This window comes from Heliangelus exortis, chromosome 2, assembly GCF_036169615.1.
Source record: "Heliangelus exortis chromosome 2, bHelExo1.hap1, whole genome shotgun sequence".
In the NCBI taxonomy this organism is placed as follows: Eukaryota; Metazoa; Chordata; class Aves; order Apodiformes; family Trochilidae; genus Heliangelus; species Heliangelus exortis.
The window spans coordinates 127,816,908-127,834,170 of NC_092423.1; the positions used below are offsets into that span (position 1 = coordinate 127,816,908).

The 17,263-nt window shown below is 37.3% G+C and overlaps 1 protein-coding gene across 4 annotated transcripts in view; it reads left to right on the forward strand.

Moving 5' to 3' along the window:
- DPY19L4 (dpy-19 like 4) overlaps positions 1–16,896 on the forward strand; it is a 33,728-nt gene extending 16,832 nt beyond the window's left edge. For 3 of the 4 annotated variants that reach the window (XM_071737968.1, XM_071737969.1, XM_071737970.1), the window contains exons 13-19: positions 450–569; positions 1,687–1,807; positions 3,275–3,331; positions 6,450–6,532; positions 7,913–8,045; positions 8,345–8,503; positions 11,471–16,490. In XM_071737968.1, the coding sequence (XP_071594069.1) occupies positions 450–569; positions 1,687–1,807; positions 3,275–3,331; positions 6,450–6,532; positions 7,913–8,045; positions 8,345–8,503; positions 11,471–11,635 (838 nt within the window). In that variant the 3' untranslated portion in view covers positions 11,636–16,490. Of the gene's footprint in view, positions 1–449; positions 570–1,686; positions 1,808–3,274; positions 3,332–6,449; positions 6,533–7,912; positions 8,046–8,344; positions 8,504–11,470; positions 16,491–16,678 lie in introns of those variants that run through there. The other variant, XR_011724595.1, reaches the window with a different exon arrangement.
- The last annotated feature ends 367 nt before the right edge of the window (positions 16,897–17,263 follow it).

Genomic DNA, 17,263 nt, shown 5'->3' on the forward strand with positions numbered 1-17,263 from the left:
GTTATCCTACTATGTCATAAAATGGTACACACATTCCAAACATAATTATTCTACAGATTGCTTAATACGTCACCAAGCTAAGGGTATGAAGAAACTGTTAGAATGCATGTGCAGCATGCTTCAGCTAAATGTTTACAGAGTGTGCATGCTCTTAAATTAGACTGCCTCTTGCTGCTGAATTACCTTAAAATAGGATTTACAGTTACAGGCAGTGTATTAATGCAGAGCCATTGCTCCAGGCAGGTTACAGTCTAAAACAAGGGACAGAGAGTGCTGACAGATCATTGATAATGTACTAAAACCAAATAAGCAGTGCAACAATATTGTATGATATGACACAGAATGATCTCAGTGTGCTGCTGACTTAACATTCATAAAAGTATTTTTATTGGCACATTTGCCTGAGATAATGTCTGAATTAAGTGATGTCTCATTTTCTCCAACTGCAGTGGTGAACCACTGAAAGAGACAGTTAAACTTGAGGATGGTCGAATTGGAGAGAGGCCAGAAATAGTTTATCATGTAATTCACACAATTTTACTTGGTTGTCTAGCCATGTGTTTGGAAGGGTAAGTCTGATTTTGATGTATCTCCTTTGAAAGCAACAGAGTTCCTAACTAGATGTGATACACCATTCACCCCTTTGAAATTCACCCCTTTCCAGAAATGTCTTTGGCATATAGTGGTACTAATTAGTAGGGGAGAGAGCAAAGATCATTTTGACTGTAAATTGGATACAAGCAGATGATCAATTGTGCTTGGTCTCTTAATATTTTTTCTAAGCTGTAATGCAACCAAAATCTGAGACATTAATTGAAGCAAACCTTAATCACTTTCTTTGTGGTATTTAAGTGTAAAACTGTGCTGTAATGCTGTAATATTGTAATGTTGTAGTCTAGCAAGATCTCTTGTAGTGTTTTGATAAACAGTGTCCTGGAATATTGGGACACAGAACATATTTTTTTTATCCATCTTCTTGTGTCTAGGCTAGCAAGAGGTATACTTTTGCTTGACATTTTAAAGTAGTAGCAAAACTATTTTCAAAGATACTGTGTTAGTACTCAAAGCAACAGAACTTAAAGTTTGAAAGACATTGTTCTAATATTGTCTCTCAGCTAAATTAGCTTGAAGGTGGTAAGCCTGTGTTTGTATTACATTCATCATCCTAAAATTTGAGTATTCACAAATACTTAAAGTGAGCAGACTGTTGTGTTACCATGTAGGTGGCTTAACTTGACTAGTCTGTCCTTAAGAGGGAGACAATACCTGCAAACTGTAAATTGTTTATTAAATATTTTCCTTTCCTTTCTTCAGGAGCTCCCTTATAGCACAGTGTCTGTACAGCTATGCTGAATAGCTGCTTTTTGTCCTTGGTTGGCTGGAAAACTGCAACAGCCAAGTGACTTTACTAGTCTCTTTGTTTTTCTTTCATCCTCCCCTGAACACTGTGAAGGATTTTGTCATCTTTGACCTTGGATCTTGCTCCTACATCTTGCAGCAGATAATCAGGTGCCTGCTCTTCTGCTAGAGATTTCCTTGGTTTACCCTTCAGTGCCATCAAATTTGATCTCAGGTTGCTTGAACAGCCAGACTGTGACAGGCATATAAAAAAATTCTGAATGTTTATATAAAGCTTGAATCCAGAGGCATGCAGAATCCCAACTAAGTTATTGTAATGTTTTTCAGAATGAAGTATCTATGGACACCTTATGTGTGCATGCTTGCTGCATTTGGTGTGTGCTCTCCTGAACTCTGGATGACACTTTTCAAGTGGCTTCGACTGAAAGCTGTGCACCCAATATTGCTGGTGAGTTGCTGTTGCCAATGTGTTGGGAATTAGAGCTATCTAGCATATAACTTTTCAAACAACAGTTACCTAGGACCTATAGAAGAACCTGTTCATTGAGCATGTAGTTCTGTGAGCAGTGGATCTCGTATAGCCTGCTTTTTCTGTCTTTCATTTTTTCATGCTTTCACATGTTCTCTGGAACCTCATGATAAAGTTGTGTTCACACTACAGCCTTTCCTCATAAAAAATCAAGATCTCTTCATCCTTTTCACTCTTCTATTTAATTTATTTTAACAATTCTTTGATACCTCAAGCTCTCTGTCATATTTAGTTGAGATTTTCCAAGAAGGTAATGCTTCTTTTCCAAGAAGGAGTGCAGGAGAAAAAGTAGAAGCAGGCAGGAAAGCCTGAGCTTTGTTTCTTTAGGAAATGAGGCTAAAAGTGTGGTAGTTAGATGTATTTAACTGCTGAGAGCAGAGCTGCTTCATAAGAAATGGTAAGTGGAATTAATTTACATAGGAATTGTTCATGTGTGGCCATTAGAGAGAAGTGTTGCTATTTAACATGAGCTTATGCTGCAGTGAAAACTGCCTCCCTTCCAACCCTACCTTTGTTCTTAATATGCCAAGAATTGCTTTGTGCAACTTTTAGCAGCTTTGTGCATTTGCTTTATTAATAAAATCAGGTTAGGATATGACTTACCTCAATTTAGAGAGGCTTATAGGATTAAATATTTTATACTTAAACAGGGATTCACTCTATCACCTCTGAAGCTTCCATACACTGTTACATCTGAAACACTCATATTGTTCCTCCCATCAAAGAGCAACAGTGGACATGGTAAACACATTCCTTTACATTACTCATGTTTTCTGCTATATAGACCTGCTTTTTTACTATTAACATGGGAGATATATAATAGCTTATTATCAAGAAGAATGCCTTGTGGGCATTCCTTACCAGATGTTTCCTGTACCACAAGAGCCATTTTATCCTTTTTGTAAAGCAAAAATTTATATCAGCTAGAATGATGGTTTGTTGAAAAATAGATTTCTGGGTTTTGCATATCAATGTTGTTAATCTGAACAAAAACATCAACAAGATCAGAGGTTTGAAATACTTATTTGATACTTTTTTTCTTTCTTTCTCAGATTTTTCTCATAGGATTTATGTGTGAGATGTTTACTTTTCTTCTGTTCCCTTCATCATGTTCACATAGCATCACTGTTATTTCAGAATGAATTAACCATCCCTAATATTGATGGTCAGGGTATTGTGGGTCAAAATAATTCTTCCATGCTAAATCAGGCAAATTCTTGTTTGTGGAGTTTTTGCCTGATAGAAAACCTTTAAGTTTCAGATACTGTCACTCTGAGGTTTCTCTCATAAACATAGCCTGCTGTATGAACAGAACCAACAGGTAGTCCAGGGTTGGAGAATGGAGTGTGGTTGATAATCCCATTTCTTCTAACATGTATTTTTCAGGCTCTTATTCTCAGTATGGCTGTTCCCACAATAATTGGATTCAGCTTGTGGAAAGAGGTAAGAAAAGTACCTTTGTTTTGTTTAATATATAGGGACAATTTGAGTCAAAGTGGTGAGCAAATACAATGAAATACACTTAGCAAATGGAAATATATATGATGAAATAAAAGCTGTCATCCCCTGAAAATGTGTTTTGTTTTTAAACAAAACTATTCACATTTTTCAGTATGAGGTATCTGACAATTGAACTTGTTGACTCTTGCTTATTGTAATTAAGGATTGTTAAAATTTAAATGAAAACTTCATTATATTCAGCAACAGATTGGACATATGAACTGACTCAAAAGAAAATGCTGCCAAATAAAGGCTCAGTATATTTAAAAGTTCTGCTTCATTCCTGGTTTTAATGAGAGGGAGTGAGGTTAGATGCAAGTAAAGTTGTGGGAGGCCATACAAAAATCATCCCTTTGAATAGGTCCCATCAAATTATAATGGAATTAAGTTCTTTGTGCAGAGCACTGTGTAGGGGTATGTATATACTACAGTACAGGGAAGAGAAGGTAGAAGTGGTTCCATGTTTAAAATAAATACTTGGTTCTTCATTGCATATCACAAATAGACTGGTGGGGAAGGAGTATTTGGAAATTAATTTTTTAACTTCCTTAAGTGCAAAAAATATGGTAAATAGCCCATAAAAGTAAGCCTCTACTATACTGACATAGCTTAAAAATATTTAGTTTTAATAGTTTATAAGAATTCAATTATTTAAAAAGGCAAAACACATTCAAATATAAAAGCCAGTCTTGGCCTACAGTATTTTAACAGATTTTGAAACATCTGTCTTATACTAGAAATGTTGGTTGCAGTGTAATCTGACTCTTTACACATTTCTGCCAGAGAAATAGATAGTATGCTGAAAAAATGCTAAAGTTGCTCAATAGAGTTATGAAATCTATTACAGTAGGGAAAACAAGCTAGTTGACCAAATAATTCTTTTTCAGATTCCTGTTTAATAAAAGTAATGTGGGGGGTTGGACTCTAGAGGGCTTCATCCATTGCAGATGCAGCTTTTGCATTTAAGCAGGAGCAGCAGTTTGCTCTCCAGGTTTGTAACTCATCCCTGAGATTGGAAACTTTGATTAAGAGTTACAGGACAGTGCAGATGCCTTGAGGCTCTCAAGTCTGTTACCATGGTTATAAAGAGCTGACTTGACAGCTCAGCATCTTTCTGCTTGGCTGCCTTCTGCTTCAGTCTGGAATAGCTGCTCATCTGGCTAGAGTTTTCTAAGGACTGTGATTGATGAGTGAAGCTGGTTTTCCTTGGGATGGCAGAAGCTTTTCCTCTTTCCATCCCTTTTCTGTTGCAGGGACAGTTCAGGCATATGTGTAACAACACTGCTACAGCTCCCAGTCTTGATATGAACATGTGGCAGCTGTTCTTGTGCTACCCTTACATGGCTGGTGATAGGCTGCCATCATTTGACAGCTGAATTGTCCAGGTAATGGGGATGGAAACTCCTCTGTTAAAAGCAGGCTCCCGTTTCCACCTGCCCACTACAGCTGTCTCAAAGAAAAGTTGTCCCTTTAATCTGGTAGAACCTGCAAACTTTGTCCTTTTCAAAAACAGCTGGTATCCAGAAGCTTTCACTTAGCATTTACAGTAGCATGAACATGCTTCAGCCCCACAAGGCTGGCCAGCTTCTAGTCATGCTGAACATTGGCCCTAGGACTTACAAGATGGCTGAATATGGATGAGCAGTGTGCCCAGGTGGCCAAGGACAGCAGCATCCTGGCTTGTATCAGGAATAGTGTGACTAACAGGACTAGGAAAGTCACTGTCCCTCTGTCCTCAGCATTGGTGAGGCTGTGCCTCAACTGTGTTCAGCTTTGGGGCCCCCTCACTACAAAAAGCTCATTGGGATGGTGGAGCATGTCCAAAGAAGGCCAACAAAGCTGGTGAAGGGTCTGGAGCACAAGACTAAGGAGGAGCAGCTGGGGGAACTGGGGTTATTTAACCTGGGAAAAAGAAGGCTGTGGGGAGACCTTACCACTATCTACAGCTACCTGAAAGGAGGCTGTAGTGAAGTGGGGGTTGATCTCTTCTCCCGAGTAACAAGTGATAGGATGGGAGAAAACAGTCTCAAGTTGTACCAGATGAGGTTTAGGTTGGCTATTAGGAAAAATTTCTTCACTGAAAGTGTTGTCAGGCACAGGAACAGGCTGCTCAGGGAGATTGTTGAGTCACCATGCCTGGAGGTATTAAAAAGCCATGTGGTTGTGGCACTTAGGAACATGGTTTAGTGGTGGACTTGGCAGTGAGCTAAGTTAATGATTGGACTCCATGATCTTAAGGGTCTTTTACAGCCTAAATGATTCTATAGTTCTAAAATTGCCTACATTAATAAAGCACCTATAGTTTCTTCAGTCCCAAACCTGACAGGATAGGGAAGTGGTGCTGCAGCCTTGCAATCTGGGCTGGTGTCAAGGAGTTGGCATTCTGTCTGACTTCCCAGGACCCATCCTTTCCCCAAAATGTGTTTTCAAGAACATAAACTGAGATACTCTGTTTCATACAGGACAGTGTACTTTCCTTCACTGCAGTGACTGAAGTAAAAATCAGAAGAAAATCCAGGACAGGTTACCCACATAATGCTCTTCTGTGAAATTTCTTCTCTCCTGTCCCACTTGCAGACCACCTTTCTATGAAGTCAACAGCAGTCCAACCCCCCCCTGCAGAAGCAGGTTCACAATGAGAGATTTGTCAACTTCTTGCTTTAGTACATTTATTTATATGCATTTGCATTTGATAACCTGAAGTATGGTTTTGATGAATTTAAGGACTGTTAAAGTTGATGAATGTTGTTGCCACACAGGAATTTTTGTTTGTTTGTTATTTGCTTCTCACTTTTTTATTGTAAATGTTCCAATAAAATAGAGTTGAGAAGTTGCATTTCACATTGTTACTTTAGAGAACATCTGCTGTCAAATATAAACAATGTGTTTTGCAAAATATTCAAACAAAAATATCAGGAGGGAAAACTCAGGTGAGGCCCATTTCAACAGACTTTGAATGTAACACACAACTGTGTTGTATATGGTCAACATAATGAGATGCTCTATAAAATATTTTTATTTTTTTTTATAACAGTAACTAACAAAAATAGTTTTCCATCAGTTTTTCCCTAGGATAATGACAGAGCTTTCAGAACTACAAGAATTCTATGATCCTGATACAGTAGAACTCATGACATGGATAAAGTAAGTGCAAAGTCCTACATTTCTGTTTTATATCTTAATGTCAAGGTATTTTTGTCTCAGCATTTTGTGAATCTACCCCAATGATTTTTATTTACTTCCCCTTTGGCCAGGAGGCTGGAAAGGTTCTTACCTGGCTGGCTAAGCAGTGACTATAGCAAATAGTGACCTTTGTTACACAGTTCATGCTGAAATGCATACATAGCTAATACTGAGTCATTTTATTTTCACAATATATTTTTCTCCTCACCATAAGTTTCAGGTTGAATGAGGCCTGCATCCAGTTCTAACTATGAACTCTGTCATTAGGAACTGTACTTCCCTGAAAGTTAGATCCCATGTGTCCAGATAACTTAGCTTTAATTGTATTGGTTTTAGAATATTATTTTCTATATTTATGTAGTCTTAAATGTAAACCTGTTCATCTTCAGAAAAGACAAGGCTGATAATTGTGGTGTTCCAGCCAATTTCTCCTTTTTGTTAATAGTGGTGTCTGTTGTTTGTCACTGCTGTAGCTCTACAAGGCAGCAAGTGGAATACTGCCAAGAGCCTAATGGCTTCTGCATTAGTCTGCATATATTACACTTCAAGTACATAATGAATCATGGTGAATTGCACTGAGATTCACTCAGCTAAGAGCAATTTGACTACCCTTATTTGTAGCAGCTGTTCATATTTTTAATGAAAGTAAGGACTTTTTTTTTTCTTTTCTTAAGGCTATACATAGATATCCATATTGGTATTTTAATAGAATGTTGTTATAGTATATTTTATTAATATTTTCTCTCTGATAAAATGGTTTTATTTTGAATTTTCTCTGCAGGAAGAGTTGCCCGAAGTCTGTAATAAAGTGTGACAGTGACTGGTTTTTTTCACTAATGCAGGAATAGGAATAGCCCAAAGATGAAACCAAACCCAGAAACATAATTACTACAGATGCTATTTTCTATCATAACACTGCTTACTCACAGATTGTTAAATACAGGGTCCTAGAGATCAAATGGAAATAATCACAAATCCATCCTTCCCTTATAAGATAGTATCATGTTGTTTCTCCTTCTACCAACCCTCAACAGTTCAGTAGTAGTTTGATCTATTCCAGGACCAGTCTGAATGGTGCTCCATGGATGGCAAGGAGGGGTGAGGAATGTCCATCAGCCCTTTCCCACCAGGACACCTTCCTTGCAAACTCCAGGTCTGAGCTTTTCCTGGCAAGGAAACTGCTGCCACTGCAACAGCATCTGTTGTTAGACCCCCAGTGGTACCTTGGCCTGCTCCAGCTCATGCCATAGCACCTAGAAAGATTCACAGAGTATTTAAAATTCAAAACATTGTTTCTCTGCATCCTGTACTCAGAGGTGTCTGCTCCTGTTGGTTTTGCAGGAGGCAGGCTCCTGTGGCTGCTGTGTTTGCAGGCAGCCCACAGCTCATGGGTGTAATTAGACTTTGTACCGGATGGATGGTGTCGAGCCTGCCTTTATATAATGATGATGATCTACTAAAAAGAAATGAAAATGTGAGTATCCAGTTCCATAAACGTGTTGTGTATTATCAGTGATCTATAGACTGCTCTATCATGTAGATATCTGGTAGTAGTGTTAAATGTTAATGCTCTAAAGAAAATAACCTTATAACATTCCTCATGACACATGTTTGTGTTGCTCTTCCGTGCCCCCCAGGCTAGCAGGCAATGCAAATTACATGGCTGATGCCACTGCCCCTCTGTATGAGCAGCATTCCAAATGTCACAACCCCCAAGTATTTAATTTATCACTGGTTTTTGCATTGCATGAACAATTTTTTTGTAATTTACAGATTTATCAGATCTATTCAAAGAGGTCGGCAGAGGATATTTATAAGATACTCACATCTTACAAAGCCAATTTTCTGATTATTGAAGATTCAATTTGCAATGAAGTGGGACCTGTAAAAGGATGTAGAGTTAAAGATCTGTTGGATATTGCTAATGGTCATGTAAGTAAGAACAAAATGAATGTTGAATACATAAGTAATTAATTTAAAAAGAAATCTGCTTATGATGCTGATCTTTTTCTGACTGTAATTAACATGTAGATGGACTCATAAATTTTAAAAGTGATCAACTAAGTTTTGTTTTGTCAGTTTCTAGTACACCTATAATCTTACCCCATGCTATTCTTTAACTGCCCTAATCCCTCCTAATATAATAGTATCTAGTGATGCTGCTTTCCTGCCAATCATTAAATACCATTTAACTATATATAAATGTTTAAGATAGTAACACCTGAAGAGGTTATTACTGAAGCAGTCAAGCCCTGCCCCAGAGGGCATTCTTTACTAGTCTTAAAGATGAAATTTTAAAACGGATAAACTCAGTTCTTAAACTCTACCTGAGATGAGGAGCAACCTGCCATTCAATTCAGTACAGCCCATTTGCTACTGATGAAATTAAAAGTCTATTTGGTTCAGCCTTGAAGAAGGGTTAGCACCCCAACAGAGAAATTAAACTTCAGGTGATAGAAAGATTAGTGTAGAGTTACAAAGATACCCATGAATTCTACTTCAGTCACTTCCATGCTCTGTCTGTTCTGAATAGTGATTGTGCTGCTGAAGTACAGAAGGGGACAGGGTTTATAAAGTGCTCTCATGACCACTTCTTCATCTGCTTCCTGGCTTCATAAAGGCAGGAGTGGCTGTAAACTCACTTAGGGTTTGGTTGCTAGTTCTCAGGCAAACAGGGGAGAAGAAGTCACCAGTACTTCTAAGCAATCACAAGTTAGCTTCATTTAGTTGCTTTCCTTACTAAGAACTTAAGTAAGGACGTTGCAGTCTGTTATGTATGAAGTTAATACCAAGTTATGAAGTTGTATACCAAGTTAATCCTTGGTTTGAATGCTTGCTTTTATTTTATGTTAATGGGGAAGGTACGTGTGTTTCTTGTATATAATCTTACATTCCATTCTTGGTGAAAACTCCAAGTTGTTCATCTGGTTTAGGTATTTCATAACTTCTATTTTTGATGATACACATTTCAAAAAAAACTTTGTACTGTGAGCATTTCGTTACTGTAGTTTCTTTGATTTGGGGGTATAATTATAGGGATGTTAAGTTTTTCTGGGATTGCTCTGTGGTTTTCCCAGGAATCTACAACAGGGTGTCAGTTTAACTTACAGGTTTCCTGGCCAGTTTCTCCATGGAGGATGTTGTCTCTGTTTTTCTATTAACTTCCTTACCATTGCTGAAATCTATCCTTTTTCATTCTTTACATGCTGCTAAAATAATGTATGCCATGATTATTGCATGTTGTAACAAAGATACTATACCATAACTGTGTATGAATAACCTCCATGCACATGTTGTCTCTCAGTTGTCTTCTCAGTTTCTTCTCAGATCTCTTTTTGCATTAGTAAGTTTCTGTTCTCTTTTCATACATAGAATGCCAGCTGGAACAATTAACCACAATTTCAGGATTCCATTCCCTCATAACCCTGTATCTCTCATCTCCATGCTTCCTGCATGCTGTTCTCTCACACGTAATCCTGATCTCCTCCTAACTTCAGAAGCCCAGTTTTACTGTCAGGTTTTTAAGGTTTTGTTAGATTCATATATCCGAATGAGTTTCTACTTTAATTCCTAACAACTGGTTATTCAGCAGTTTGTCCTAAGGAACACTTCCCTAGTACTTTTTAGTGCAGCTATGGTGATAATTTCAATCAAAGGGGAGAAAAAACATCAAAAGACAGTATCCAGTGCAAGGAACCTGTCTTTGATAAATGTCACACACAGCACTGTCAGTACACAAAACCAATTATTAACTGTTTTTGTGTAATTCAGATTGTCAAAGTGACAAAGGTTATCCTATTTCTAGTGAGAAGATTAATGGGAAAAGGTTCACAATCAGAGTTCCAGTTCAAGTCTGTCCTGCTTAATGTCCTTAACAGAAATCTGTAAAAAAACAACTGGTATATACACTCAAATGTAGCCAAAATATAGACAATATTGAGTGTTCAGTGTTTTTAGAAGAAAAGTTGTTAGCTAATAATAAACACAACGTATGTTTCCTGTTTGCAGCTGAGTCTCTACTGGGTTGGATCCTAAAAATGCTAGTTGTAGACAAAAATATTGGAATGGCCAACAGGAATGAAGTATCTTTTTCAGAAATTTGACACAGTTTATTTTGGAAAGTTGATAAGAGTGTGTTGTCTGATGAAGCTTTGCAACAAAACTGTCAGTTTGCTCGCTAAAAAAATTTTTCAAAGTCGTATTGAAAAATTATCGTGACTTCCCAAACTAGTGGGTTCTAGTGCATATGTAGGTGGAGACTGGAGAATTCACTTATTCCCAAGGTAAGTGAAATAGTGGGCAGGCTGTTATGCTGTTAACAGGTCTATAGATACATTATCCAAATTGCTGTGTTTTGGGAGATAAGTACTGCTTTCTACATTGGACTTTGTCCTATAATCCCAATCTTGTAATCTGTTTCTGACAGTGGCTGAGAGCATATTATTGATAGGGCAAGACAGATGTTTTCTGGCAGGAATTTATAGGGGGATACAGATGTGTGCATTCAGTCTTTATGAAGAATGTCAAACATTCTTGGCCTGGAAAGTGTTATTGAGCATTTCCTTCCCGAGGTAGGTGGTAAGTGCTATGTGCAGGTCAGGTTTGAAGTGCTGGGTAACTGGGGCATGTGGATCATTTCCACTCCTATTTTTCTTTCTAATTCCAGTGCTTTTAATGTCTGCTATCATCAGAAAGGTATTAATTCACCAGGGCTATTTTAGATGGTTGAACAAGCTATAGAGGAATAGGTTTTCAGCTTATTGGAACCATACAGTATGGAAATTGAATGTCTCTCATCAATGAAATTTGCAGAATACGCAAGTGAATCAAATGTACAGAGTTATGTTTTGTAAGCACTTATCTTCAGTATTTTAATTAGAACTTATTTTATCCTGACAGGTGGTTTGTGAGGAAGGTGACAGTTACGCCTACTCAAAATATGGACGATTCTGTCATGAAATCAAGATGAACTATTCTCCATATGTGAATTATTTTACTCGGGTGTACTGGAATAGATCCTACTTCGTATATAGAATCAACACTGTGATATCCTTCCAGTCATGAAAAAGCGTGGGAACTTCTTTTGGAGGATTGATTGTGAATGAAATTCAGTTGCAAAATTTCCTTTTTATCAAGGAAGGTTTTTTTATGCAGACTCATGTGCACACGTGCAGTGTATTGACAACATTATTTTAGCAAACTGGAATTCTTTGAACTACAGATCAACATACACAGATACTATTCTTGAAGGAAACAGGAAAATACGTCAGCTTTACAGCCTCTACAAAGTATGACAGTCTTCCACATTTTTGCATTTTTTTTCCCATTATAAATCATCTTAATCTTCATGTAAATGAGAGTTCTAACTTTAGTGTTAGAGAGCTGATGTGGGTAGACTTCAGTAAATGCACAAAAATTATTTGGGGAGCTCATTTAAGTCATAGAGCTTTTATTTTCTGGCAAGAAAGCAATTGGTATCCTGCCTCTTTTCAAGTAAGTGTTTGGGGTTTTTTTGTGTTTTGTTGTTGTTTTAATTCTTCCTGTCTTCCGCTGTAAACATTTCTGTGTTTATCAAACACACATTCATACATCTTATATGTAGCTATAGTGTTTACATAAATCAATTAGGAAGATTTTATTTAAACGCTTACCTAGATTAAAGCACTGATCTTGGTGTTGTTGGAGACATGGTGGTGGAAGTGCTTAGACCCAGCAGAAGGAGTTGACAAAACCAGATCTTCAGTTTGGAAAGAATTTGTCTTCAGGATTTTTCCATGCTTATATATGTATGTGTGTCTGCATGTGTGTGTCTCAGCAGCCATCAGAACGGGCCAGTATACACCAGAATGCAATACTTGGTTTTAGACAAGTGTAGCAAGACAAGGTTTGCTACTGAGACTTCTGCACTTCTGTTTCACCCCCTGTGTGTGTGTGGGGAGGGATAAGTCATAGTCATGTAATTCATTTCTAGTTATATTAAGACAGTGCCATAACTAATTTAAAACACTATAATCACCACCATTAATAAATAATGATACATCTGTTCACAGCTATTTTTATACCAGCTGTGCAACTACACTGAAATCCTTGAAAATTTAGCAAAGTGCCCTGCAATCTTGCTACCTTCTAAAATTTGTCTTCCTTATATGGCTCCTTTTGCCTTTACACCTGTATTTCTTAGCAGTTTATCTGTTCATCCTGTTTGTTGCTGGCTGATTTATTTCAAGAGAGTGAATAATGATTTAATTCCAACTCTGGGCTTAATCCTGGTGTTGTGAATGGAAAAGCCAATAAAAGGTAACGGTTACTTTGCTGAGGTTGGTACAGATAGACAAAAAGCCAGGACTTAAGTTGCAGAAGAAGTAATTTACCCATTAAGAGTTACCTGTAGTTATGGATTCCAGAGACCAGTCTATCAGGCATGTGGGATTGATTCTTTGGAGCCCAGATATCCTTCTTTTATGAAGGATCTGGTGTAATGGGATGAACCTTCAACTGAAAAATCTACAAAGCATTCTACAAATAAAAGCTGCAAAATTATCCTTACCACACATGCTGATAAAATCCCAAATCAGAGATTTTAACTCCGAGATTAGGAACTGCAGCACATTGGTGTATATGCACAATTCCTATCTGCTCTACACAGGTACATTTGCTTACTTTATACTATTAGGTAGTGTTGAGATTTTTTTAAAGCCTGTTATCACTGTTGGAGTGATTTAAAAGAAAACAGCTTTATTGCTGTAAAAGTCAACATGTCTGTAATTTGTTTTATACTTTCAGTTATATTTTTAGGCCTGTGAGCCTCGATAATTTTTAAAATTATGTATTTGATTTGAAACCAGTGCTCAGATAAATCCATTTATACTAGGTGTGGTAGAGAGAAACATTTATCACCATAACTGAGTTTCAAATTAAAAGTAAGTATCCTTTTTGGGGATACAGTCATTGTGTTGTGGGTAGTACGTGTGTCTCTGGCCAAATGCAGTCTCCATTTATTTGCTTATGCACAAGTGCATGTACTTTACTGCCCTGGACTGTTCCAGATTTTTCAATTACCATATAACAGCAGTAGTTAGTGTAGTAACTTGAGATATGACAGGCCTGCAGAAACCTTCTCTGGATGTGCTAGAGTGGATGTAGTTGTAATATTCAGAAGTAAGCTTGAAGTTCCCTATTCAATTTAAGTTTGTTTGAATCACTGTCAAGGAATCACATGTCTGTGTGTCAGTCATTTACTCACCTGAAGTTAATCTCTGATGATTACCATTTCAGAACAGCAATAAGGCATTCCAGGGAGTGAACTTCAGGGTTACAACTGCACTTGGGTGGGTGAAGTCGCATAGCTCGTGGCTTCATGCCTTAGCCTGCCACACCAAGATGCAATATTTGGCTGTCCCTGGTTGCCTGTTGTGACACACCACAACACTGTGTGTGTGTTACCATGCAGAATGTAGTTTGAGTTCTTACATGTAGAGTGTTGAAGGAAAATCCAAACGAGGCCATCCATACAACTGAAGAAAACTTACCTTGTAGCACATTGGCCTTCACAAGTGTTTAAATGAACATGTTGGACTTTATTTGAACTGTGACATAGTTAGTGTTAGTCTTGTCATAGTTTTTAAGATGTATTCTTGATACTTCAATCGATTCTGCTTTAGGAGAATCATTTAAAATTTTTACCTTGCTTTTTATATTAGAGAAAATTGTATTGCAGCACCACTGGCACAGCAGCCTTAAGTAACAGAAGGAGCCTTTTATGTGGGAGAAGCATTGCCATTCTTCCAGTAAAAAGGCATAATTTTTAAAATGAGTGACTGGAAGAATCATATCTTACAAAGAAAATTACAAACTTGAATTTCTTATCCAGTTGTGGATAAACAAAAATGTTATTGTCCATTCAAATACCCACCTTCTGTGAAAAAGAAACTAAGTTTATGATGCCCCTGAGAAGGACAGCAATAGGGCATACTCACATCAGACTTGTAGACACAACTCTAGTGTGGTTTTCAGCCAGGTCACAGGTTTAACTCCATGCACTGGGGGAACAATTTGCAAATTTTAATCTGTTTTGCTGTAGATGTTGCAATTCAGTTGAAACATGTGCCTTGCAAGCTTTTATTAAACAAACAAAAAACTCAGTTTGTGTTTCTTCTTGTGAAAATTTGGTTTGTCAAATTCCTGTCCTGATTTCTAGAACTTCCATTTTGTCTTAACACCCCAGCCTCCCAGGATGCTGTGTGGGGCAGCTGGGATGTGTGCCAGCCATCTAACAGCTGCTCACTGGGAAGAAAGAGAATTTGTATAGGCATTTAAGTTGCTATTTGCTGACTTATTTCCTCCTTCACATTTCCCATTTCTGATATGCTTCATCTTAGTAAATGCAAAAAAATTATCTTGAAAGTATAAATGGTGTGTGGTATTTTCCAGCACTTACCTGTTACTGTTAGACTTGTGGATTAAAGTTTATGTCCACAGCTAAACTGACATCTACAGTTTCATGTTAATCTTGAAAAAAATGCTCTTTCTGAGTTATCGCATACTGGAATTCACTTTGATTTTCTAGGAGACTTTTGAGACTAATTAAGCAAAGGCATTTCAGAACATCAGGTTTTATTCACAGCAAAATACTTGTTCAATTCCTTTCCATGTAATAGAAATACAATACAACACAGTACAATACAATGTTAAATACCATTTCCATTGTGGGGGCAAGGAGGAGATACCCGAACTGGAGGGCCAGAAGGTTTAAGAGGCATTGAAGATTCTGAAGATTTGCTCTGTTGGCATTACTATTTACTGAAAAGTAGGAGCTTCAGGACTAAACCTTGTTGTTACCACCTTATTTTAACTAAGTCATCTGCAGATGTCCAAATCTTGTGACCCTTCATCAGATTTCCCATGCAATTCCCATGTGAAGAGAAGGTGGGAGATAAAGTGGTAGGGATTGTAGGCTGCCTTTGAAGCACTTCTTCATGACTGTTGTTAATTGTGTATAACCTGTCTTTTAACCAAAAATCTAACAGGAAGAAGTGTAGGCTGTTTGTGTGTGTGTGTGTGTCATTTTTGCATTTAGAGATGTCTGTTCTGTGATTTGGAGATGTAGTAGTAAATTCTGTTATCACTAATAGTGGTTGAATCTATGCATCTCCTAAAAATTGACAGGCAAGTGGTGGACTTTAGAGTGCTGTGGTATTAGAAATGAAAGAAAAGCTGAGTGTATTCCAGCACAAGCAATATTGAATGTGAAATAATACCTCAACGTAAACCAGTATAATCATGCCTTTAGTATGCTCTTCAAAACTAAACTTGGGGGGTGAAGTGGAAATCAAAACATGCAGTGTGGTTTATTTTAGTAATCATGTCTACATCTTCCATACAGCTAAAAGAAAATATCAGCATTATGCTGCTGCACTCTTACTACACCAAATGCAGAGCTAGTGGTGCCTAAAGGTGTTTCTGAATTGTTTGGTACCTCAACCAGATGGCTAAATGTGTAATTAATCTGGCAATGTTTTCCACTTCCATGCAGTTAAACGTATGTCATTCTGCTTTTTAAGTGATGTTTAAGGTTACTTATTTATTTGATGGAAAAGAAGTGGGTGTTTAATGCCTCTCAAGGTTTCAAACTTTGTTACTTCTGTAATGCAGAAGAATTGTTGGTGGTGCTTTACTTGTTAACAGTGACATTTAGCAGTACTGTGTATGGCGTATGGGCATATCTATGTGCAGGTATTTAATAACAAATCTAAGGAATCCGATTCCTTTTATCCTGTTTATTGTCTTGGACAGATTTTTTTTTATCAAAACAATGTCTACATAGTAAATATTTTTCTCTTGTGACAAACTTTTTCTGTGAAAAAAATAATAAAATCGTAATAAAAGCCCAGTCCATAAGGTATGGATTTTTTGGGACACAGACTGCTTCATGCTTTATTTGGGGTCTGCTACCCTTTCACAAAAAACCCCCATGTAGGTTGTAATGAATTAACCTCCTTCCTAAGTTGCAGTAACAAAAGGATTTTTATATTCTGATGTATTATTTGCAAATGCAATTTCCAGTCAAGTGAAAGCTGTGCAGCATAGCTCCCCTATTTGTCTTGACAGGGCAACATAAATACTCTGAGAGCTCTTGGGGATCAGCAGCCTGCTCAGACTGGATCCATCCATCATGCCAGCTGTGACTACCTGTTGAGACACACTGATATGAGGATAAGTGGCAAAATATGAGAGTTCATATGGAATTAATCAACTCTGACTTTCACCCTTAAGATCCTTCTGCGGCACGCATGCCACCTGGAAATAAATTGCAATGCAACATCAAATGCTGACTGATGATTATTTTTTTAATCAACTAATGTATGATCTGTCTTGAATTTTTACACATCATAGTTACATATATTGAAGCCTTCTGTCATTTTGTGAGCTACTATTAGCAGGAGTGAAATCTTTGAATGCATACTACTTTGTAATAATTTCCCATTTAACGTTATGAAAACCTTTTCATTATTTTAGTTAAATTTTAAGGATGATTAAAAACCTTATAAACTGCTTCTCCAAAAATAAAGGGTAGAGCACCTAAAAAATACATATTTACATCTTGAATTCTTTATGGGGTTGAACAATTCATCTGACTGCTTTGTTTTTTACCAGTTAAAACAGCTGCAATGTAGTGATGTTGGGGCATTCAAG